Source organism: Gavia stellata, chromosome 29 (assembly GCF_030936135.1).
Source record: "Gavia stellata isolate bGavSte3 chromosome 29, bGavSte3.hap2, whole genome shotgun sequence".
NCBI lineage: Eukaryota > Metazoa > Chordata > Aves > Gaviiformes > Gaviidae > Gavia > Gavia stellata.
This window is the reverse complement of record NC_082622.1, coordinates 4,586,490-4,609,301: the sequence shown is the minus strand read 5'-3', so window position 1 is coordinate 4,609,301 and position 22,812 is coordinate 4,586,490. Positions and strand designations below refer to the sequence as shown.

General features: G+C 59.6%; 3 protein-coding genes across 3 annotated transcripts; 2 read left to right on the top strand and 1 right to left on the bottom strand.

Annotated features, from left to right (window-relative positions):
* The first annotated feature begins 634 nt into the window (after positions 1-634).
* On the top strand, positions 635-5,158 carry GPATCH3 (G-patch domain containing 3). The gene is made up of 7 exons (XM_059830909.1): positions 635-989; positions 1,291-1,709; positions 3,025-3,199; positions 3,566-3,625; positions 3,901-4,022; positions 4,164-4,291; positions 4,902-5,158. Exons 1-7 carry the CDS (start codon positions 635-637, stop codon positions 5,119-5,121), a joined length of 1,479 nt encoding a protein of 492 aa, XP_059686892.1. The 3' UTR covers positions 5,122-5,158.
* Positions 5,159-6,663: 1,505 nt separating this feature from the next.
* GPN2 (GPN-loop GTPase 2) lies at positions 6,664-11,301 on the top strand. The gene is made up of 5 exons (XM_009821024.2): positions 6,664-7,319; positions 8,880-9,036; positions 9,224-9,384; positions 10,064-10,194; positions 10,685-11,301. The coding sequence occupies exons 1-5, from the start codon at positions 6,903-6,905 to the stop codon at positions 10,755-10,757; spliced, it is 939 nt and encodes a 312-aa protein (XP_009819326.2). The 5' UTR covers positions 6,664-6,902; the 3' UTR covers positions 10,758-11,301.
* Positions 11,302-16,924: 5,623 nt separating this feature from the next.
* On the bottom strand, positions 16,925-17,665 carry SFN (stratifin). Its single transcript, XM_059830862.1, has one exon. It carries the CDS (start codon positions 17,663-17,665, stop codon positions 16,925-16,927), a length of 741 nt encoding a protein of 246 aa, XP_059686845.1.
* Between the last annotated feature and the right edge of the window lie 5,147 nt (positions 17,666-22,812).

Sequence of the window (22,812 nt, the reverse complement as noted above, 5' to 3'; positions counted from 1 at the left end):
CCCCCAGGGCCTGTGACCCCCCCCGGAGCCTGGTGACACTCTGCCACCCCCAGGGCCTGTGACCCCCCCCGGAGCCTGGTGACACTCTGCCACCCCCAGGGCCTGTGACCCCCCCCGGAGCCCGGCGACCCTCTGCCACCCCCAGGGCCTGTGACCCCCCCCCCGGAGCCTGGTGACACTCTGCCACCCCCAGGGCCTGTGACACCCCCCCCCCCGGAGCCTGGCGACCCTCTGCCACCCCCAGGGCCTGTGACCCCCCCCCCGGAGCCCGGCGACCCTCTGCCACCCCCAGGGCCTGTGACCCCCCCCGGAGCCTGGTGACACTCTGCCACCCCCAGGGCCTGTGACCCCCCCCGGAGCCTGGTGACACTCTGCCACCCCCAGGGCCTGTGACCCCCCCCGGAGCCTGGTGACACTCTGCCACCCCCAGGGCCTGTGACCCCCCCCCCCGGAGCCTGGCGACCCCTCGGGGCCTGTGACCCCCCCGTGGGGCCTGACCCCCCCCAGGACGCCCCGCGCCCCCTCCCGGCTGCAGCGCGCTCCCCCGCCACCAGGCGGCGCCCGCTCTGCGCTCCGGTAGTGACGTCATCACCGCGCGCCGACCTGCCGTGACGCGCCGTCCCGCTGGGGCAAGATGGCGGCGCCCAGCTGTAGCGCCGGTAATGGCGGCCCCGCCGCCGCCCGCTACTGCCTGGTGAGCGGCATCCCGGCCGCGTTGCGCTCCGCCCAGCTCCGCGCCTACTTCAGCCAGTTCGTGGAGGTCGGCGGCTTCCTCTGCTTCCACTACCGTCACCGCCCCGAGCGCCCGCCGGCGGGCGGCGGCGAGGAGGCCGCGGCACCGCGCACTTGCTCCTGCCTGGTGGCCGTGCAGCCCGGCCGCGCCCGCCGCTTCGTCCGCATGTACTCGGGCAAGCGCTGGGTCGGGCCTGGCGGCGTCTCGCTGCCCGGCCGCTGCCTCATCCACAGGGTCCGCCTCAGCCCCGGGACAGGTACGAGCGGGCACCGGGGGGGGGCCGGGCCGGGCCGGGCCTTCCCGCACGGGTCTGGAAGGGTCCGGAGGGCCCCTTGGGCACCGGGTCCTGCCTCTGCGGCTCCCAGCAGGCAACCTGAGGGCACCGGGTGGTTAAAACCCTCAGGGAGTTTCCTTAATGCCTTAAATCCATTATGAGGCAGGAAGAGTCAGTTTGGCGTCTGCTCATCCCTCTCCTGCCCGGGAGGGCCCTGATTTACCCCTCTCCGATGGAGTGTGCGTGCGTGTTCCCCTACAAAACCATTCCTTTTCTCCTCCAGGCACGGAGACGTTTCCCTACAGCGGGGACAAGACAGCCGTAAGCGAATCTGTCGCAGAAGCGGACTTGAAGCGGCTGCCTGAGTTCAACCCCCCTTCATTCATGCCTTACGGGAACGTGGGCACCCCCCTGAAAGTTTTTCTGGAGCTGATCCGGGCCTGCCGGCTGCCTCCCCGGATTATCAAGAAATTGCAGCTGGATTTTCCAAAGACAGGCTCATCCCGTAGGTATGGGAATGTGCCTTTTGAATACCAGGACAGTGAGACAGTTACAGAAGAAGAAAGAGTTTACACTGCTACGGGGGATGAGATCACAGAGGAAGAGGGGCCTGTGGCAAGATCTGAGGTGACTCACCCAGCCAGAGCTGAGGAAGATGAGGAGGAGCAGGAGAAGGAGGAAGAGGAGTCGCACTCAGATGATGTAAGTGGATTTTTCTAGCACCGTTCGAGGTTAGCTATTGTAGCTGCAAAGCTGAGGGAGCCACTATAACTCTCCCAGAGCTCATTTTTAATATTTTAATTGTATTGTATAAATTGCTTGTCTAAAAACGGTGTTAAAATACATTTGTTCACGTGTTGGTACACTGAGCCCCTTGCTGCATGAACAGTGCGGGCATTAACGCTTCTGAAACTGCTTGTCCAAATCAAGCTGGTTGTAGGGGTTGAGCCCAAAGGGTTTGGTCCAGAGGAGCGAGCTCGGGTGGAGGCTGGTGCTGCGGGAGCAGATCTCTGCCCTGCCTCATGGCAGATTGGTTCAGCTCTGCTGCTGCTTGTAAATGAGGTGACCGGAGATTCCGGAGTACCTTCATATGCTGGAAATGACACGCGGAGCTGTACAAGCGGTTGACCTTGAATGCTCCTCTGATTGAAGTTAGTCATTCCGAGAAAAATGGCTTTCGTGACAAAGAATCCTAGAAAACTGGGCTGGACAGGCTCTCTGGAGACTATCTCGCTCCCTCCACCTGACAGATGCCTGTCTAGCCTGTTCTCACAAACCTCTGTCATTACAGAGGCAGCACAATCCCAAGGCAAGCCATTCCCCTTCTTTGCTATACCAGAGTTAACTTAGATGCCAAATCTTTGCTGCAATTTTGTCGCATTAGGTTCTCCTAGCAACAGCGGACACAGAGGAGGTTTTGTTCCCTCCTTTACAAACTTTTTATTCAGTCTTTTCTTCTCCAGACTAAACAGACTCCTCTAGCCGTTTCTCACAGGCTCTGTTTCCTGGATCTCTAGTCATTCTTTTGGCTGTTCCTAAGCTGGTTAATGTCTTCCTTGGAGGGCTCTGCCCAGAACTGGGCAGGCAGCAGTAAAGCTGTCAGTGTGATCTGTGTCTGTGCCAGCGAGCTGCTTCGCTGGCACTGACACAATCTCTTTAGGGATCAACTTGAGTGGAATTAATTTGTTGCTAGTGCTGACTTTACGTACAACACACCTGCTCCTTAAATGGGCATCTTTGCGTTACAGATTGGGTACGCTGCTGAAAGCATGCCGTGAAGTGGGTGTGATGTGGTATTTTTCACCACTTCTGTCTGCTGACTCTGAAGATGGCATTAGTCAGGGGAATGAGGTCATCAGTGCCGGTCGTGTTAGTGCCTGAAAACAGCAGGCTGAGACGAGCTCTGTTGACAAAGCTGTTTCGTAGGGAAGGTGTTGAGATGGGCTGCGAGGGTTGGGGAAACAGGGAGGAGGCTGTGTGCTGTTGTGTTGCCCACCTTTCACCAGTTCCTTTGCAGGACAATGATACCTGTGAGGAGTGGGAGCGACACGAGGCTCTGCACGAGGACGTGACCAAGCAGGACCGCGTGGAGGAGCGGCTCTTTGAAGAGGAGATTGAGCTGAAATGGGAGAAGGGCGGCTCTGGCCTTGTCTTCTACACAGATGCTCAGTACTGGCAGGAGAAGAATGGAGGTAACGCTGGTGTTTGTGTCGCTGAGCCACAAACTAACCACCACAAGCTGTGGGGCCCAGCCCTGCAGGTAAATCAGGTATAACCCCATATGAGTATTCCAGATCAGCTACAGATACGGGCATCTTGCCATCACTTTTTAAGCCTTCCCTTGATCACAAAACCTGCAGTGGTTCCATGCAGTTGCCAGAGACCCCAGTGGTCCTACTGGCAGCCTGTTGTGTAGGCGCTGTGGTTTGTGGAGTCTCTAATACCGTTTCCTTCCCATTTTGTTAGAGAAAATAGGGAGCTGGGCCACCAGAAAACAGCCCTTCTGTGTCAGACTTCCACAACCATCACCAAAAAAAGTGCTTTCCTTCTCTTGGCAGACTTTGATGAGCAGACTGCGGATGACTGGGATGTGGACATGAGCATCTACTATGACAAAGGTATCATCTGAGCTGAACCCCCCTCCAGGAAACCAGGGAGGTTGGGAAATTCTGACGCTGCAGAATTTCTGCAGTGGGGAACTCTTTGGCTTTCTCATCCTTTGAAAGCATCCAAGACGTCAGTGTACTTGAAACAACGTTTTTCTTGTCTGGCAGTGAGAGTTGCCAAAAAGAACAGGTTCTGCCTCCTTGTTGTGTGGTACTCTGGGGGAAGTGATGGTAGTGAACAGCTTTGCTGAGCTGTGCTGCTCTGACTCTAGCTTCTTTCTCCCTAGACGGAGGTGATAAGGATGCTCGGGACTCGGTCCAGATGTGGCTGGAACAGCGACTCCGGGACGGCTTGGAGGATGGGTCCGTTTCAGGGCAACAGATCGGCACCTTCGAGAGATACACCAAGGTGAGCTCTCAGGAGAGGATGGGGCAGGACGGGAAAGGCTGTGGTGGCGATGCTCAGAGGAGGTGGGTTAGGGGGAGGAGGGCTCTGGGAAGCTGAGGATGAGCTTTGTCCAGCTCTGTGATGTTTTTTCCCCTCTCCCAGGGCTTTGGCAGGAAGGTGCTGGAGCAGCAGGGCTGGACGGAGGGGCTGGGGCTGGGGAGCAGCAACTCTGGAATGGCCGAAGCTCTGGACAACGAGGGTCAGAACCCCAGATGCAAGAGGGGGCTGGGGTAAGTACCCAACCCTGCCCTGCCAGCCTGTGTTCAGAGCCTCTGCCCGGGCTCTCTGGGCTGACGCAGCAGCTGACTGGCCGCAAAAGGAGCGGAGTGTGAACCAGAACTGTAAGGCTGGCCCAGGGATCTGCCTTTCTTTGCGCAGCTGGTGGCAGGGCCTGCCACAGCGCTCCAGAGCTAAATACGCTGCTCTTCCTGACAGCCCAGTGCTCCTTAGAGGAGGAGCTTGTGGTGTTGGAGTAGGACTGGAACCATTTGCAGAGTCACGCAGCACTCAAACACAGAGGGAGAGCTGTGCTTGAGGATTGAGGGTCACCTCTGCTACCGTATTCTGGTGGGGAAAGCCCAAGTGACCTGAGCTGGAGCTGTGCACCTCACCCCTACCTTCTCTGCGGGGTTTCTGGAGGCTTTGTGTGGTGCTGTGTTTCACCGTGAGGGCTGGCTCTTGTTCTAGTGCAATCTCGCAACCAGGAATAGGACAAAAATCCTTATTGCTCTGAATCGGTCCACTTCTCCCCTGCAGCATGTGAAGGAGATGAGCTGGGATGCACAGGGGTGTCTGACTGCCACAGCAATGCTGGACCAAACGTGTCCTGCTTCCCTCTAGGTACCACGGGGAAAAACTACCAACCTTCAGCAAGGTGAAAAAGCCCCGGCGGGATGCTCCCATCCTCATCTCAACCATTTATGATGACCCTGACCCAAAGGACAGCAGTGACCAGCTGCTCAGGCGCCAGCCACCCACTGCCATGAAGTACAGGCAGGACATGGCGTTTGTCCGGGCATCACACGGTGCTCTGGAGAGCTCCAGTGCCCAGTCACGCTGAGCAGAGACTGTCACAGAGCCTTTGTACTGGTTCTGCTCCGGTCGAGCACAGGCTGGCTCCTGGTCTCGGGTTTGGAGTAGGGTGTTCATATATTTATTTTTGGAAGAAATACAGACTTGTAACAGAAATTGCCTCAGTGGGGTTTTTTCCCCTGATGGAACCATTCAAATGAGGGGAAGTAGTGCTGGTCCCATTTGTTCACAGGGGACGCGGAAGGGTGCTGCGTTTCTGACTGGCGGTTTAAAGCTGGTACTACTGCCTGGATCAACCAAGCTTGTGTGCTAGGTCAGCCTAAAAAACCAGAACTCGTAGTTCATGCCTGCCTGAGACCCAGGGAAGGACAAGTACAGACAGGGCCAGCCGTGGCACGGTAACTGTCCTGCAGAAAGCTCGCTGCTGGCCCGCAGCTTCGCGTTGCTTGGGCGTGACAATCCCACACTCCTGAGAGAAACTCGTCGGGATGAAAGACTCATCCTGGCAGCCTCCAGAGGAATTCTGCGGGAGGCGTTTCCCTGCGGTCGGGCGTAGCGGGTGCTTCCTTCCACGGCTCTCCAATGTGCTCTGCCCCGTTTTCCTGACTCAGGCACTCTTCTGGGGTGGGGGCGAGAGCCTTCGTCCCAGTGACCCCGTACTGGAGGGTTAAATGCGAATTGGTGAACGCTCTGCTGGCAGGCTCCGGCTTGGCCCCGTGCACCTTCCTTAAGGCTATTGCTGTGTCAAGGGCGGATACAGGGAGTAGTTTCCCCTTCTCTTGGAGACAGAGCTGGGAATGGGGTTGTGCCGGAGGGACAAGGGCCAGGGCCGGGACTCGAACCCGCAACTCGGAGCCGGATTCCGGGCTCGGGCTCCCGGCGATGGAGAAGCTGCGCGTCCCTCCGGCCGCCAGGGGGCACTGTGGTGCTGGCAGCCATTCTTTCCCCCGGAACGCGGCGCTCGGGGCCCGCGGCGACCCGGAACCGGAACCGGCACCTGTGGCGGGAGGCGGTGAGCGGCCTACCGGGACCGGGGGTGGCCTGGGGCGGGGGTCATGAGGGAGATGGGGGGCGGTATGAGGGATGAAGGGGCCTGGGCAAGGAGGGGGGATGTGGGGGGAAAGGGTGTCATGGGGGAGAAGGGACATGGGGGGAAAGGGGGAAGAGGGGCCGTGGGGAGGTGCAGGCAGAGGGGGGATGGAGGCAGAGGGGACACGGGAGGTGTGGGACATGGCGGGAGAGGGGATGTGGGGTGGGGGAAGGAGTGTGTGGGAGAGGGGAGGTGGGCTGGCATGGGGAGAAGGGGGGATACGTGGGGAGTGGGAATGGGGGGGTGACATGGGGAGGAGAGGGGACACGAAGAAGAAAAGGGACGTGGGGATCTGGAGAAACGGAGAGGAGGACATGGGGCCATGCTGGGGCGAAGGAGGGAACGTGTGGGCGCTGCCACATCGGGAAGGACCCAACTGGGGTAAATCCCGCCCCACAGGCGGGCAGGAGTGGGGATCTGCATCCCGCAGGGATCTGCGTCCTGCAGGCACAGCCCTGGGGCTCTGGTTGGGGGTTTGGGCCTGTTTTCAGCCCCGGCCTCCCCAGCTGGGGGGTGACAGGGTAATGTCCGCCCCGGCGCCGGGCTCAGCTGTGCAAGGCGTGACGGGAGGCAGCAGTTATACAATGGCGCTTTCCCTTCCTCTCCACCCGCTCCCTGGGTGTGAATTCCAGCAGATCGCGTTCGTATAAATGCAAATAAAATGGTAAATGGGAGCTCTTCCTTTCTCAGTCAACAGAAGGAGAAGGAAATGAGCCGACATGTCTGAGGGCAGCAAAGGGAGCTCGCTGGCCTTCGGCCAGGTAGTAATCGGGCCTCCGGGCTCTGGGAAGACGACCTACTGCCACGGCATGCAGGAGTTCATGGGCAGGATCGGGCGCAAGGTGACGGTGGTGAACCTGGACCCCGCCAATGAGGTGATGCCCTACCAGTGTGCCGTGGACATCGCTGAGCTCATCACCCTGCCCGACGCGATGGAGAACTTGAAGCTGGGGCCCAACGGAGGGTTGATCTACTGCATGGAGTACCTGGAGGCCAACTTCGACTGGCTGCAGGAGAAGCTGGCTGCGTTCAGGGGTCACTACTACTTGTTCGACTGCCCAGGGCAGGTGGAGCTCTACACCCACCACGACGCCCTGAAGAACGTCTTCGCGCAGTTGGCCAAGTGGAATTTCAGGGTAGGTTTGGAGCTCCGCAGGGAGCTGGGATCAGCACCCGGCACCCCACCTGCTTGTGCCAGGGACTTAGAAGCTGTACGGCACATGGTCAGAGCTTTTGATTGTGGATACTAATGACTGTTTTCTTTACTAACCTGTTTGGCCTTTCACATGAGACAGCTTTATCAGGGAAGGAGGGGAATTTTGCCCCATTTTATGCTGGGAGGGATTAGCGAAAGAGTGACTTGTTCAGGGCATTTAATGCAGTGGGATTATCATGAACAGAAACAGAGATTTCTTCCTCACACACTCTCGCTGTACTCCAGGGTCCTCTCCACGGACCTTGTGCGTTTTATCTGAGTAGGTGCTGTATTTCGGAGCGGGGAGGTAGATGTGTGTGCTGGGTGAGCAGGGACCCTTTGCACAGCACTGTGAGAAATCCAGGCGTCATCTCAGGCCCTACCTGGCTCTCCTGCAGCCAAGCCGAATGGCTCTGCACGTTGTAGTACGTGCTCTGTGCTTTCTTGCACAATGGAAGATGCAAATGAGGAAGCACAGGTGAGAAGAGTCCCATAACCAAGCTAACTTGCTTACGTTGCATTTGGTTTGCATTTGGGCCAAACCATGAATGTGCAAACCGTATATGGTGTGAGCAAGAAGGGCAAGTTCATTTGGTTGAGAATGTCACTGGGAATCTGCACATTAGGAATTATTTTTATTCAAATAAATGTACATGAAATTGTAGTTACTAAAAAAAGATAGTTACACGGCTGTTTTGATGCTCGCTCGAGTGCTTACACCTGCCTGTGAGCTTTAAACTGGCTTTTTTTGCTGCAGAAGCATAGCTGTGACTCAACCACACTCGACTATAGAGCCCTGACTTTGAGTAACATTGTGTAACAGGCAGTAACTTAACAGAGATCTCAGACCACATTGTTACAGCTGCACGAAACGCAGGGAATCAAACTGCTCATTAATTTAATTATTAATTATTATTTCAAACCACATGACAATTGGTTCTCGCAGCAGAGCATGGTATGCTACAGTTACTGCTCCTGAGTGTACGCTGTGCGTGAGCATTCCTGTGGCGAAGGTGGAAATCTGGAGGCAGGTGTGTCGTTCAGAACGAGAGTTAACCCCCAGCTCCCACCCCCAAAAAACCTGCAGCGTTCAGGCAAGCCTGGAAACTTCATCTGCAAAGAAAGAAGCCCTGAGAAAAGGAAGAGCAGTTGCAGGTTTCAGTACCTTTCAGTACTGCTGGTGGAGCTCAGCACCCCTATAAGCCTCCCCACAGCCCTTTCTGTGCACCAGCACCCTGGGTCCTGAATCCCCAGGTGGTCCATGGGTGTGAATGTGGCGATCTATACTTCTGTATAAATATGTGCACTCATATATGAGGGTGTTTTATATGCAGGAGCTAGAAGGTAGGTCGTAACTTTCCCTACGTGGGAGTCTATGTGGCTATAGTCAGGTCTGAACAGATTGTCCTGTAGCCACTTCTCAGACTGTCCCAAAAAGGAAGCGGACGGACTCGTCACCGGGCATGACCTTGTGCCGTCCCTTTGTGCCTTTGCTCCCCAGCTGGCTGCGGTGCATTTGGTGGATTCTCACTACTGCACAGACCCTGGCAAATTCATCTCTGTTCTCTGCACCTCGCTCTCCACCATGCTGCACGTGGAACTGCCCCATGTCAACGTCCTCTCCAAGATGGACCTGATCGAGCAATATGGCAAGCTGGGTAAGAGCCTTTGCAAGAGAGACACGTAGAATTGGGTGCAGGTTAGCTACTCAGGTACAGGGATGTACGGCTGGGAGATGGTGGGGGAACTGGCATAAATCTCACCGGCTTCTTGGTGGCATGTTCTGGCCAGGGAAGCCCCAATATTTACAGATTGCTTTCAGAGCTTCCTTGTGTTTCCCTTCAGCTTTCAACCTGGATTATTACACAGAGGTCCTGGACCTCTCTTACTTGGTTGACCATTTAGCTTCCGACCCCTTCTTCAGAAATTACCGCCGCCTCAATGAGAAGCTGGTGGAGGTGATCGAGGACTACAGCCTGGTGTCCTTCGTTCCGCTCAACATCCAGGTGATGCAGCAGGAGGAATGGGGCAGAGAGGGCAGGGAGTGTTGGATATGTAGTCAGCACAGTTTGGTAGCAGCTAGGTTACGTCTGCTTAGAGCCACGAGGGCTGAAAAGCTCAGCTGTGAAGAGACTACGGGATGGAGAAGGACAGTGAAATGCACCCAGTCTTGTAAATGACCTGTGGCAGCCAAAGGAAGAGAAGAGGCTAATGAGCTTGGGGCTATGTGGGCCTTGTGTCCTGGGGTGGGGAATTAAGACTCCCCCTTCATTCAGCTCTTCTGTGCCTGCATTTCAAATCCGGGCAAAGTATTACCGAAAACATTTTTAAATTAGGGAGCACAAGATAATTAGAAGATTGGGAGGAATACATTTGGGAGGAAGGGCTGAAAACGTTAATCTTGTAGTTGGCAGAAGTGTCAACAAAGGCAAATGGGCTGAGACAAGAGGTGATGAAAGGGAGTGGGGGGGTGTGCCAGCCCAGCATGTATTTGGGCTCCAGAGGGAGTGCCCCTGTTGTCCTGTGGCCCCTCTGGGCTCAGGGAGGCCGGGGCAGCGTGCTCCGGGCATTGGGCGCTGTGTGGGTGGCCCAGCGCCTCGGAGATAATCCGTGGTAAAGCCCAGCGCGAGCTCTTGCCTCTGGGGAAGGGCCGTGTTCCCTGTGTGTTGTCTCCCGCCCTTTCAGGATAAGGAGAGCATGCGGCAGGTGATGCAGGCAGTGGACAAAGCCAACGGCTATTCCTTCGGAGACCAGGAGCACAGGAGCCTGGAAGCTCTGATGTCGGCAGCAGTGGGAGCCGATTTCCACTTTACTTCGTATCCTCCATTGCGTTGAGTTTGAATTCCTCCTTCCCTGGGGAAGAGAGGCTGGGGCTGGCAGTTTGCAGGGCTGGGTTGTTCCTAACATCATCTGATGCTGTTTGGTGATACGCATGTAGCGAGTAGGGCTCAGCCCAGACCTTAGCAGACAGTTGTTCGCACCAAAGCCACCACATTTGCTGCTAATTGATACTGTGAATGTGGGAGGAATCTTTTGACAGCTTTCCTCTCTCTCACACTCGCTTGGACTGGTCCATTCCACCTCGTCCAAACCATACAATTGATTCTCCTGTACTTGTCGGGTCTGGGATCAGCCAGAGCCAGAAATAAATAACTCAGGTGACGCTTGCTGCTGCCAGTACTGCTGTCTTCCTGCTAGCCTTCAGGCTAATGTGGGGCTGGTTCCTCACTGAGAACGTTAAGAGCTCCTTGCAGAAGGGAGTGTTTGAGCCCAGCCCCTTGTTTTCCTTAATTACTGCGTTATCAGCACACTTGCAGTGCAGGAGAAGTATGTGCAATCTCAGGACAAAGCCGTGGAAGAAGAGGTGATGGATCTGTAACACACCCACTGCTTCCACAGCTGCTCTCGGCTTCGACACCTCTCCTTTTCCAACCAGGAGCTTAAGGGATCTCTGCGTCGTGTGACTCGGATGAAGTGAAAGCCTTTCCAGGCAGAGGTCTGGCTGCCGGACTCCCTCTCTGTAAGGGTTTGACCTCTTGTGCCTCAGCCCCGCTGCACAGAGCAGCGTTTTTGCGGAAAGGCTGGGTCTTTCCTTAGAGATTTAGCCAGGTGAAGGCATGGTTAGCAAGAGAAGAGAAGGAGGATAAAGGAGACTGACCTTTGCCAAGTCTCCTCTTCCCCATCACAACCAAGGTAGATCCAGAGAAAGAAAAATCAGTTTGAGCTGTCTCTTCTGCAGTGAGACTTGAGACAAAAGTTGGTTTACTGCACAGGAGGAGCATGCATGGGCCTCGTACTCGGAGGAGTATCCAGGCTGAGAAGCCTCCCATCTGTCTCAAGGAGGACAGAAAGATGGTTGTTTTTCTTTTTTTTAAATAATGATGGACTCTTTCTTAATAAAGCACTCCTTCATCTCGCTTTCATCTTGTGAGTCTGCTGAACCTGAATAAATAAAACCAAGAGTGCTACAAAGCCCGGGGCTAAAAAGCCTCTGGTGGGAACGTCACAGCAGCTGGTGTATTGTGTACTTTGCAGCAAGGCTCCGTGTTTGCGACGTCGTGTTCCTCTATGATCTACCTGAGAACAGACAAAGCGTTTGCTGGAGGGAGTGGGGAAGAGCCACTGTGGCATGTGAAAGCAGGTCACTTCTCGTGCGCGCTCATCCAGGGGCTGAACGCTGGCGTTCCCTGTGCACGCAGCGCGCCGACAGCGACACGCAAACTGCAAGCTCGGCTTTTGTAGGCTTTTGATTAAGAAAGACCCTGTGTGACTCAGCGGGAGGTTGGAGTACATCGTTTGCATGTAGGGCCTTTCCCAGCAGCTGGGTTGTCTGCCATCATCCACCTTCCTTTTTCTGGGCTTGCTTTCCCCAGTACCTTCTCCAGATCCCAAATCCTGGGGCTTCCCCTCCTTCCCATGGAATTCCCTCACTGTCCGGCTACAGCTCCTGACGGTGACGGCAGCAGCTCCCAGCCTCACGTGCCACCTACTCTGCATCCCCGCTGCAGACAGCAGTGTGGGTCCATCCGCACGGTGAATCGGGAAGGTTGGGGCGATTGAAAAGCAAGGTGTCCGCACCGCGCAGCCCTCCGAGCGCCTCCCGACAGCTCACACAGCCGCACGTAGGGTGGGAGCGGGCGAGAATCCCGGTTCCCAGCTTGGTGTGCAGACTCAGCATCGCTTCTTGCCCAAGACCTTGCATAAGATAAGACGTCTCCTCTGTGCAGGACAGTTTGGCCCTTAGCAGAGCGATTGCAGACCACTGACTCGGTCAATCTAAATGTGAGTGGGGTCTTGCTTGGCAGCGACTGCAGCTGGGTGGGGAATTAAAACTAAATTTTCCTGCATCTCACAGCTTTGTGGCCAGGATTTAGAGACACGGCGGAGCTCAGGGGGAGAAGGAGGGAGAAGACACGCTTCCATGTTTGTGTGCAGCTTGTGCTTTAACCGGATCACTTCACAATGAAAGACTACACTGACATTTCGAGTATAAAAGTCAAATTCCTGTCTGCTGTCAGTGTCTGAGCTCTTTTCTTGAGAGCCCAGGAACTTCCCTGGGTATTCCTGGCTGAAACCCAGTGGCCGCATTTCGGTGCTATCTGGGGCTGAAGGTCTGGAAGCCAATCTAACCATCACCGGAGCTGAAACACCATCCTTGCCTTGTGGTCTTGTGGTCTTGACCCAGTCGTCTTTGAGCCCTGTCGTTGCTGTAAAGGGGTAGATCATAAAAATGTGAATTTTATGGCAGCTTTTTCATGACTTTGAGAGATTTGGTGGCTTAAAAGGGGTATTGTCAGGTCAAGCTGGAGTTACGCAAGAGCCATCAAAGCTTTTGAGGCTGTTCGGCTTTTTTATTTTAATGCCCAGGCAGTATGTGCAGCCGCAGCCCTGCTGCGCTGTGCCGGTGCTGGAGAAAATGGAAATCAAAGGTGATAGAAACCTCACAGCTCAGGGAACCTCTGTCGTGTCCGAGCCAAGAAATGTTGAGGTCTAAAAGAGCTACAGCCTGAAAAGCACTGCGTTTTCGCACCAAGGGGCTCTTTGCAGCCCAAGTTTGGCAAGCAGCTCAGCAGGGATGATGTTTGCTGCTCCCTGTCAGGACGAAGCAGAAAATGGCTCTGCAGCGGGCAGGGATGGCCGGGGACCCCAGTGTGAAATCCAGACGGCTCGTGCACCCACATGTCCCCACACTGGGAGGGGATGGCCTCACCAAGGCTCCCGGGGCTGAGGGAGGTGACACTCTGGCTCTTGTCGCTCCCGTTGAGCAATCAGCCGGGGCGAAGGGCCAGGATTAGTCACCCCAACTGAGGCATGTCCCTGGGGGGGCCAGGCTTTCTGCCAAGCTGGTCCTACCTGCCCTGGCCCCTCCAAGCCCGGCACCGGGAGAGGCTGAGCCCACCCCGACCACGTATGGGACCTCCTGGGCAAGACTGAACATGGCAGGTCACGTTTTTTGAGATGGAATGGTTTGGGCTTCGGTTGCAGCCATTGAGCCAGGGTTTGCTGCGTCCCCTCCATCGCTTCCAGCCCCAACCCCTGCCTTGCGGCCAGACCACTGCGCCAGAGCCCTGGTTGCACATCCCACCCGGCAAAGTGTCACCGCAGCTGCTTGCTGGGGAGGCAGCAGTGCCCCAGAGCCGGGTTACCCCCAGGCAGCTGCAGGGTTCCTCTCCATACCCCATAACACGCACCCTGGATCCGACCAAGTCAGCCAGCCAGCCACGTGTAAGCGTGGGTACCGGGATGGAATGCCAAGCGTTTTCGGCAGCCCCAGTCATTGCCGGGTGGATCAGGGCTCGGCCCCGTGCTGGGAGTCTCACCAGGGCTGCGGGACGGACGAGATGGTGGGCTACACTCCAGAGGATGGGGCCAGCGTGATCCCAGGAGCATCTGCTCCAGGAAAGGTTGGGAGGGTGCTGGCTCCATCACAGGGCTCTGACTTGAAGGCTGCCAGTTTCCCCATCAAGTGGTGCTCTCTGCGGGGGGAGGGGTATGAAAAACCTCTCCAAAAACTAAAAAACCCCAGATCAGGCACCCAGGACAATCCTGGCAGCACCCCGGGGTGCCTGCCTGGTGACAGCCAGCCAGCGCCGTCTCCCTTGGGTGCCGCGACACCAGGGAGGTGCTCAGCCTCAACCGGCCCCGCCGGGCATCCAGGAGCCGGCCAGCCCCGGCCCCGGGCACGAAGCCCTGAGGGGAGGTCCTGAGAGCTGGGGACAAGGGACAAACACGTCTGTGGGTCCTGTAGCCCTCCAGCTCTGCCCGGGATGTGCAGAGCCTTTTGCAGGCAGTGTGGCCAAGGGGCAGCAGCACCCACTTGCCCACAGAGATCTGTTTCAATAGCCTTAACCCCATGGCTCCTAGCCATGGTGGGGGAGAGCCCCTGTGCACGGGGCTGGGCCGGGCCCCTGGTCCCAGTGCCTGGCTGGGAGGGTGGCTCCAGGCTGGGGGACCCTCCGTGGCCCCATGGCACCCGTGTCCCATTTCTCTATGGGTGTTAAAGACAATAAAACACATATGTTTGAGAGCTTTGCTGCGCGCCCCTTCCTGCGCGGTGTCGGGGAGATGCTGAGAGCATCCTCCCGCGTGTCCCAGCCAGGGGACAAGGATGGGGATGGGGGTCCCGCCGTATGCCCGGTCCCCTCCATTTGGGTCCCACCATCCTACCTGAAACAGGGGGTCAGGAGGACCCCAGGAAACACCCCACGCTCCCCCACAGCACAACCCTCTCACGGGAGGTGTCCCGGGGGCCCGGGGCCTCCCTCCCAGCCCCAAAAAGCTGCCGGACCGGCTGGGAGGCCGGGGAGCATCGTCCTCCTACACGGCCCAGCCACGCTGCAATTCCAGGCGCTGTCGAAATCGGTTAACGCCTGGGAGGCCGGCGGGAGCCCCCTTCTCCTCCCGCCACCCATGGGCCCCAAGAAGCGGCAGGGAAGGACGGCTACGGGAACCCCCAGCTCCCCACCTTGCCACCCCCCCCAGTTTAACCAGCCCAGGGTGCTCGTGTCCCCATCCCGCCGGGTCAAGGGCCAGCGAGAACCCTCGGCTCGTTTTTCACGTCGGCCGGCCCCGGTTTGGCTAATTACAGGTGTGGGGCTGGTTCCCAGGCTGGGAGCGCTCGGGGCCGGGCGGAGGCCAAGCGTCAGGGCCCCTCACTGGCCTCCCCCCGGGAACCGGCTGGGCTCCCCAACACTGCCGGGGGCCCCCCCGGCTCAGCCAGGACCGGCTGAGCAAATTACAACCTGCCGGGGCCGCTGACCCAGTCCTCAGCAGGGCCAAGGTGGCACCCACGTTTGCTTCTACAAGATGCCACGATGGGGATGGGGACAGGTCTGGGGGGGTGGTGGGTGAGGGACTGGGGGTGCTCCCAGGGGTTAATCCTCTCCGCTGGGCTCTGTGCCGGGCTCTGCTCCAGGTGACTCGTCCCATCCCGGGCAAACAGGTTCTGGTTTGCACAGCCCAACCTCCCACAGCAGCCAGCGCTTTCCCACGGCAGAGCCCTTGCAAACATCGTTACATCCCAGGCTGGTTCCTGCACAGGGAGCAGCAGCCTCACGGGCTTTGCACCAGGTGCCCCACAATCCCTGCACGCAACGGGGGGGGTGGTCACTTCCCTGGTCGTGCCTCAGTTTCCCCAAAGCCCAGGAGCTCCTGGTATCCCGGGAGCCGGGTTTTGGCTGTGCCAGGGCTCGGGGCTGGCATGTCCCCCACGTCCCCAGCTGGGGACCCCGCTGAACCGGGGCGGCACGTCCTGAGTCACGACGCGTTTCCTGCCGGCATCCCGGCGTTTCCCATCAAAGGCCGGCTCCTGCCCAGCCCTGCTGCGCTTGATCTGATGAGCTCATAGCCCAGGGTGCCATGACTGTATTTTATTGTAATTATTTTTCATGTTGAAACTCGCGCTGGTGGGGGGGGCCGTGCTCGGTGAGCTGCGCCCTTCGCCGTGGCCAGGCGCCAGGGCCAGAAGTGCTGAGCTTTCGCCTGCCCCAGCGCGTCCAATCCTCCATGGGGACGTCCCCACCCCGATGACACCCCGGGGCTGTCCCCATGTCGCTGCTGATGCTGCTTTTGGGGACCCACCACCACCACCACCCTTGGACACAGAGGAGAGCTGGTGGGGGAGAACCTGGGGACCTGCACAAGGGTCTCAGTGACGGGTTTTGGGGCACTGTGGGTTTGCCCCAAGGGGGTGGGACACCCCACTGCGGGGTCGGGGACCTCGGTGCACCCCGTGGAGCCACCAGCCCCGCGTGCGGCTGCCAAAACCGTTGCCCCACGTAGACACAGACCACCGCTGAGCCCTTCCACGGGCTGCTGTTTTGCAGCCGATGAGGGACAGGGCTCCCTGGGCACCCTGAGACCCCGTCACAGGGCTGGGGGGGGAGGATCGGGAGCAGCCAAACCGCTGCTGTGGAGCTGGGGGGACCCGACCCACTCCCCTGTCCCATGGGGCGGGAGGCGAAGCGGGTGCCCGGCGGCAGCGGGAGCTGCCCGGACACGTGTGCAGGGGAGAGACGAGGCAGACCAGAGGCAGGCGTGCAGGAGATGGTTTATTGGAGACGCACAGAGGCTTTGGCGATACGTGACCCCCCCCACCCTGGAATGGGAGGGCTGCCCGGACCCCCCCCTCGCCCCATCCCGGCCCCTCACCTCCTCCCGCTGCAGCTCCAGCCCTCTGGAATGGTGGGTTTGGAGCCGGCACACACCAGGCTGGGCTCCCCCCCAAAAAAAATGTTAAATAGTGGGGGGGCTGGCAGCCCTCTGGGATGGAGGCACCCCCTCTCCCTCCTTTCCCCCCTGCAAGAGCAGAGGATGGGGGAGAGGGAAGGGGGGGGCACGCCAAAGCCACCCCCACTCCCGGCATCCGGGTTGTGGGGGCTGTGGGGGAGCTGAGATGCCTTCCCCTCCCCACCCCCCCCCCCCCCCCAAAAAAAAAAAACCAAAAAAAAAGAAATCAAAACCAAAAAACCATGAAGAGATGCTGAAGGGACTGGAGGGCGGGGGGGGGGGCAGGTGGGGGCCGTTCCCCGGCTCCACGGGGGCTGTTCAGTTCTTGGGCTCTTCGCCAGCCTCGCCGCCGTCTTCTCCGGCACACTCGGCTGTCCATAGCGTGAGGTTGTCCCTGAGCAGCTGCATGATGAGGGTGCTGTCCTTGTAGGAGTCTTCGCTGAGCGTGTGCAGGTCCCCCATGGCCTCGTCGAAGGTGGTCTTGGCCAGGGAGATGGCCTGGTCGGGGGCGTTGGCGATCTCGTAGTGGAAGACGGAGAAGTTGAGGGCCAGCCCCAGGCGGATGGGGTTCGTGGGCTGCATCTCCTTTTTGCTGATGTCCATGGCTTCTTGGTAGGCTTCCTGGGCGTTGTCTATCGTCTTCTTACGGTCGTCCCCGGTGGCCACCTCGGCCAGGTATCGGAAGTAGTCGCCCTTCATCTTCAGGTAGAAGACCTTGCTCTCAGCGTCGCTCGCCTTCTTGATGAGATACTTGTCCAGCAAGGCCAGGACGTTCTTGCAGACGCAGTTCAGCTCCCGTTCCACCTTCTCCCGATACTCGTTCACCAGTTGCGCTTTGTCGTCCCCCTCTTCAGTTTTGTGCTCGATGCTGGAGATGACCCTCCACGCCGAGCGCTGGCACCCCACCACGTTCTTGTAGGCGACGGAGAGGAGGTTGCGTTCCTCGTTGGACAACTCGTCCCCGTGCTCCACCACCGCCTTCATGAAGTCCGCCATGTCCTCGTAGCGCTCAGCCTGCTCGGCCAGCTTGGCCTTCTGCACTTGGTGGTTTCTTGCCATGGCTGGGACGCGGGCGCAGGGCAGACGCTTGGGCGAGGAGCGGGGCCGGGAGCCGTCGGAGCCTCTGCCGAGCCCTGTCGCTGGGATTCGTTTTTGGCTGAGCGTTGGAGCCTCGAGCGAGAGCGGGAGGAGCCAGCGAGGCCGAAGGAGTGTCCTCCTCCTCCTCCTTTGCTTCCTCCCCAACGAGCCCGGCCTTAAAAGGAAAATTGCCGTGAATCATCACCCGCGGGCGGCAGGCGCTGGGGAAGGGGCGAAGGGGGCGGCCAACGCCCTGCCCTCCCCACGGGTCCCCGGGGAGGGCTCGGCCGTGGGTGCAGCACCCGTGGATGCCCCGGGGGTCTCCCCACGCCAACACCCACCCCAGGACTGAGGGGACGCATGTCCCGCTGCTAAAAGTGCTTGGAAGGGGGAAAGTGGGTGGGTTACGGTTTTGGGGGGGGCACGCAGAGGCGCGGCAGCGTTCAGCTCTTCCCACCCCCCCCCGGAGAAACGGGCCACGGGGTGTGTCTGGTTGTAAAAATGGTTTCCTTCCCTCTCCCCCCCCCCCAAATCATATCACTGTTGGTTTTATACGGTGATTAACTCACTGGTAATTGCGAGGGCTTGACGGGCAGGTATTTATTCCCACAGGTGGGGAAACCGAGGCAGAGAGGCTCAGCAACTCGCCCAAGCGCCGCGGGAGGGACCGCCCCAAAGCAGGGCGCGATCGCCCCGTACCTTTGAGCTGCCGCTCGGCAGGACTGGCCTGATCCCCCCCCCCAAAAAAAAAAGGTCCCATAGTGGGGAAGCCACCGTCGGCGCGAGCCTGGATCCGGCCAGCGGCAGGGAGACCCCCCGGCCCCACCGAACTCGGGGCTCCCCCACTGCTCCCCTCCAGCCCAGGGCTGCACTTTCCCATCCCACCCTCCAGCCCAGCATTTCGCCAGGGACTCTTCTCATCTCTTAAGCTGTAATTGAAGAGTTTTGGGGTGGGTTTTTCTGAATTTGTTTTTTTTTTTTTAACACAAACTCGCTGTCGGAGCTGGGCCGCCGGTGGAAACGCGCCGCCCCGATTAGGATCTGTGCTTCGCGTTGCGCTGCAGTTTCACTCTCAACCTGCTTAAGCTTGTTGCCACACGCCGGGTGCTGGCGGCTCCTCGCCGTGCTGGCGAAGCCTCGGCCTCGCCGCCTGCGCCAAGCCCCGGCCTTATCTGCCGTGCGGGAGCCGTGCGGGAAGGGCAGGGTGGGGCGGGCACCCGGCGGCACCGGGCCAAGGCAAAAAGGGGTTTTTTATCACCGTGACTCGCTGCTTTACTCATCCCCGGTGCCACCCCGTCATCCCCCCCCGCCTTGCTCGGGTCCCCCGGGGACGGGGCGATGGAGGGTGCTGGGGACAGAGGATGCAAGAAAGACCCGTAGATGCTTTTCGCAACCACGTGTAGCCCAGGAAAACACCTCCAGTCTCCATACCGCTCCCTCCCCACCCTGGCAAGGTGGATTTGGGGCTGTTCCCCCCCTCCCGGCCAAGCCCCTGGGCGCGTGGTGGGTCTGGGGTACCCCTGCCCATCGAGGGGTTCACAGGTGGTAGCAGCGCGAGGGCACCCAGCTCCCCGCCGCCCCTCCGTGTCGTCCCCCCTGGAGCCGTGCCACGTGCAGCGCCACGCCGGCAATTAGAGCTCCTTCCCCAGATCCACCGTGGGAGCAGATCACGCCCCGCCGAGTCGGGAAAAGGCGCTTTCCAAAGGAACAGCCCCATGGGAGAGCATCGCCCGTCTCCCACCCTCTGCCCGGCAGGCGAAGTGGGGGGGAGGCAGACCCAGAGAGAGCATCTAAGAGCTCCAACTGAGCGCAAAAGCCCCCAGAGAGGGGCTGGGGGCCAAACGGGCAGCCCAAGGTACCCAGCCCTCTAAAAACCACCTCCTTCCCTCGCAAAAACACGAGGCGGCAAACCCTGGGTGGGGGTTAGTCTGAGCTCGCACCCCTTTGAGCAGCAAAGCCGTACGTGGTTGGGGGGTCCGCAGCCCCCAGCCCCGGCGAAGCACTCGCCACCAGACCCGGCTTCAAAACCTCGGGCTAATCCTGCACCAGCCCGGCTGCGTTTGGGCTGTTTAATCCTCCTGTGTCGGCTCTGCTCTGAGAGGGCCCCGTGGGGAGACCCCCGGCCCCCGGCAGGACCCCCCACGGCCGGATGGGAAGCTGGGATGGGGTGCGCGACAGCTCGGTCTCGGCTCAGGTGTCTGCCGCAGCCCCTGCCAAAGGGGCTGAGCTGCTGCCAAATTCTGATTGCAATGGGCTGAGAGGAGCCTGCAAAAACATTCTGCTCTACCGGTTTCGTGAAGATCAGCGGGTGGGTGAAGGGAAGAGCCCCAAATCGCTGGGCAGAGGCTGCGGATGTGCTCGGCTGCAGCATCACCCCGCGGAGCACCCGTGGGTGCCCTGAATGCCGAAGAGCGGCACCAGAAGGTGCATCGCCCTGGAGAGAGGGATACCCAGTCAAGCCCCAGCCCCGCGGGACGCTGCCCAGGCCAGCGCACATCTCCAGTCCCGTGAGCCGAGCTGGTGACACTGCAGGCAGGCATGGACTGGGCGCTCGAGCGGCTCCGCGATGGCAGAGGCAGAGGATGCTCGTGGCCGTTCCCAGCGGCGCTAGAAGAACGCTCACAGCCCGCCCGGCCACCCCGTCCTCACCCGTCCAGCCCTGCCGCTCCCCAGGCTGCGGGGACGCTGCCGGCTCCCGGCACTTCAGTGGGGGACGAATTTTGCCAAGGGGTGCTCACCGCGCCCCGGGTCCCACAGGCGCTGCCCATCGCTCCTTCCCCAGCTCGTGCCCTCCCGGCTGTACAGGAGGGTGCAGAGCCACGGAAGGCTGGGACTTGCCTCAAGGCCATGGCTAGTGCCACAGATGAGTTTAGGGAGCTCCTGGCTCCGGGCCCCGTGGCCGGCACGGCTGACGGCAGAGGGGTGCAGCCCTCCGCGGCTCCGCTCGGTTCCCCCACCCCGCGCAGCACCGGCATGCCCAGGCACGAGCTGCAGGGAGCAGCTCCCCTCCGCTGGCAGAGCAGCAGTCAGACGCTGGCGTACAGTAAATAGGAGAAACTTTTATTTGTTACAAAAGTAAAAGGCATAAATAGATGGTGAATCCTACTGGGCTCTGGCTGGGCTGGGGGGCAGCCCTGGCTGCACAGCTCCGCAGCGCAGCTCCCAGCCTGGCCGCCGGCGGTGGGAGGACCCGGTGCTGGGTGCTGGAGCACCCAGCCTGTGCTGCAGCCTCCGGCAACTCCGGCTCCAGAGGCGGCTGGTCAAGGTCCTGTGGGGCTTGAACCCCTTCCCCTAAAACTAGAGCCGCGCTGAGATGAGACAGGAAGGGAGGAGCTGGCTGGGGGCAGTTTGCAAGGGTCAACTGTGACCACACACTAACTCCTGTCCGCAGAGGAGAGTCCTCTGACGCATGGACACGGCTCGGAGAGGGGCTGGGGGGGTCAGGCGTGTAATGCCACTGGCTCAGCTGTAAAGGCGCTGGCATGAAGCCTGCTCGTTTCGAAAGCCCGCTGGAGCGCTAACCGCTATCTTCCAGCATCTACAGGAGGGGAGACACCTTCACTGGGGGTAAGGCTGGTGGTTATGGGGAGCCACCGGCGGCCTCGGCTCGGTTGCGTGAGTCCGTCCAGTGGCAGGAGACAGCAGGAACTCCCGTTATTGCACTGGGGTGGGACGGCTGTATGGCTTTGAGCTTTGAACCTGCGGGACGGCCGTCCCGGCTCCCGGAGGCAGGGTTGGAAAAGCTTTTCCTTGTGCACGGCCGCTTTCCCCCCTCTCTTGCGGTGGGAGGGAGGAAGGCGCAGCCGCGTAGCCCTGGCGAGCGGAGGCACTCGTGGTGGTCATGGCTGTAGTCTCGGGTGTTGCTCGCGGTGTCTTGGCTCCCCGCAGGGTGCTCCACGAGAGGCAGAGGGCTGCGGGCTGCCAGGGCTCTTGATACTGAATCATCCCGGCACGAGGGAGAGGAGAAGGGAGGAAGAGAAAGAGAGGGTTAGTGCCAGAAATACACGAGCGAGGAGCAGCAGGGAACAGAAGAGAGCACCCAAGCTCGGTGGCAGAAAGGGGAGACAGTCCTGGATGGAGGAGGGTGCTGGCAGCTTTCTCCCATCGCTGCCGCCGAGGCTCAAGCAGGCAGGAGCTGGTGGGGTGCTGCAGGGAGGGAGAGGGGCAGCTTCCCAGCCCACAAGTGAAGCAGGGCTTCGTCGCAACGTGCTTTGGAAGGAACTTACCGCGGCCACGGGCATGTCGGAGGAGGAACCTGGTGTTACAGAGAGGAAAACAGGCAGAGCGGGAGGGAGGGGAGGGATTGTCTGAACCACAGAGCGGGTCAGAGCTGGGATTAGAAATCTGTTCCAGGCTCCCATCCCTCTGTTCGGGCCACAGCTCGCTCCGAACATGAAATCTCTGCATCGCTTGGGGGCTTCCTCCAAGCCCATCACGGCAGCTCCACCGAGCACAAACCACCACGGCGTGCCATCCAGCAAGCCCTGGGCTTCACGAACCCCTCTGCCACGCAGCCCTGCACCGAGACGGCACAACCCAGGGCTCGCCGCCCCTCGCGCCGGTGGGATGTCAGTGGGATGGTGGTGGGATGGACAGGGCACACAGCACACGGACGTCTACACAACCGGAGGGTGATGGGCTCCGTGGACAGAGCTGGTCATGCAGTGGAGATGAGACAGGTCGCTCGAGCGGGTGATGGGGAGAAGAAAGCACTTTCTTACCAGCTAACCCTCAGAAAGCAGGGCTAACGTCCAAGGAGGGGGCAAATCCCGTCAGGCTGTGCAGGAAATGGCAAAGTCCTGGCAGGCGTCCTCCTGGGGAAGACACCAGAGATTACGCGCCTCAACATCTGCCGGTATGGCCGGAGAGGGCTGGGTTAGACACGGGGACCACAGACCCTGGCACAGCCCTGGGCCGAGCGAGGTGGGTGGGGAAGGGATGCTGAGGTGACGGCTTCTGCAGGAAGGGGACCGGCAAGCGGCTGAGAGCCTGCCCAGCCTGGAGACGCCGGACAGCAAAATCCCTTCGCTCCAGCAAGAGCCACGGCAGCACCAACTGCCCTCATAGCCCCATCCTGCAGGAGGTTTCAAGAGCTTCCAGGCATGGCCTGCGCCTGATAAAGAGTCCAG

What these genes read in the sequence shown, in the direction of transcription:
- GPATCH3 (XM_059830909.1), top strand. Translation starts at nt 635, where the DNA reads ATGGCGGCGCCCAGCTGTAGCGCCGGTAATGGCGGCCCCGCCGCCGCC. An exon ending in CTGGCAGGAGAAGAATGGAG is followed by an intron (nt 3,200 to 3,565) that starts GTAACGCTGGTG and finishes TTCTCTTGGCAG; the next exon opens with ACTTTGATGAGCAGACTGCG. An exon ending in GAGCATCTACTATGACAAAG is followed by an intron (nt 3,626 to 3,900) that starts GTATCATCTGAG and finishes CTTTCTCCCTAG; the next exon opens with ACGGAGGTGATAAGGATGCT.
- GPN2 (XM_009821024.2), top strand. Translation starts at nt 6,903, where the DNA reads ATGTCTGAGGGCAGCAAAGGGAGCTCGCTGGCCTTCGGCCAGGTAGTA. An exon ending in CGAGCAATATGGCAAGCTGG is followed by an intron (nt 9,037 to 9,223) that starts GTAAGAGCCTTT and finishes GTTTCCCTTCAG; the next exon opens with CTTTCAACCTGGATTATTAC. An exon ending in TCGTTCCGCTCAACATCCAG is followed by an intron (nt 9,385 to 10,063) that starts GTGATGCAGCAG and finishes CCGCCCTTTCAG; the next exon opens with GATAAGGAGAGCATGCGGCA.
- SFN (XM_059830862.1), bottom strand. Translation starts at nt 17,665, where the DNA reads ATGGCAAGAAACCACCAAGTGCAGAAGGCCAAGCTGGCCGAGCAGGCT.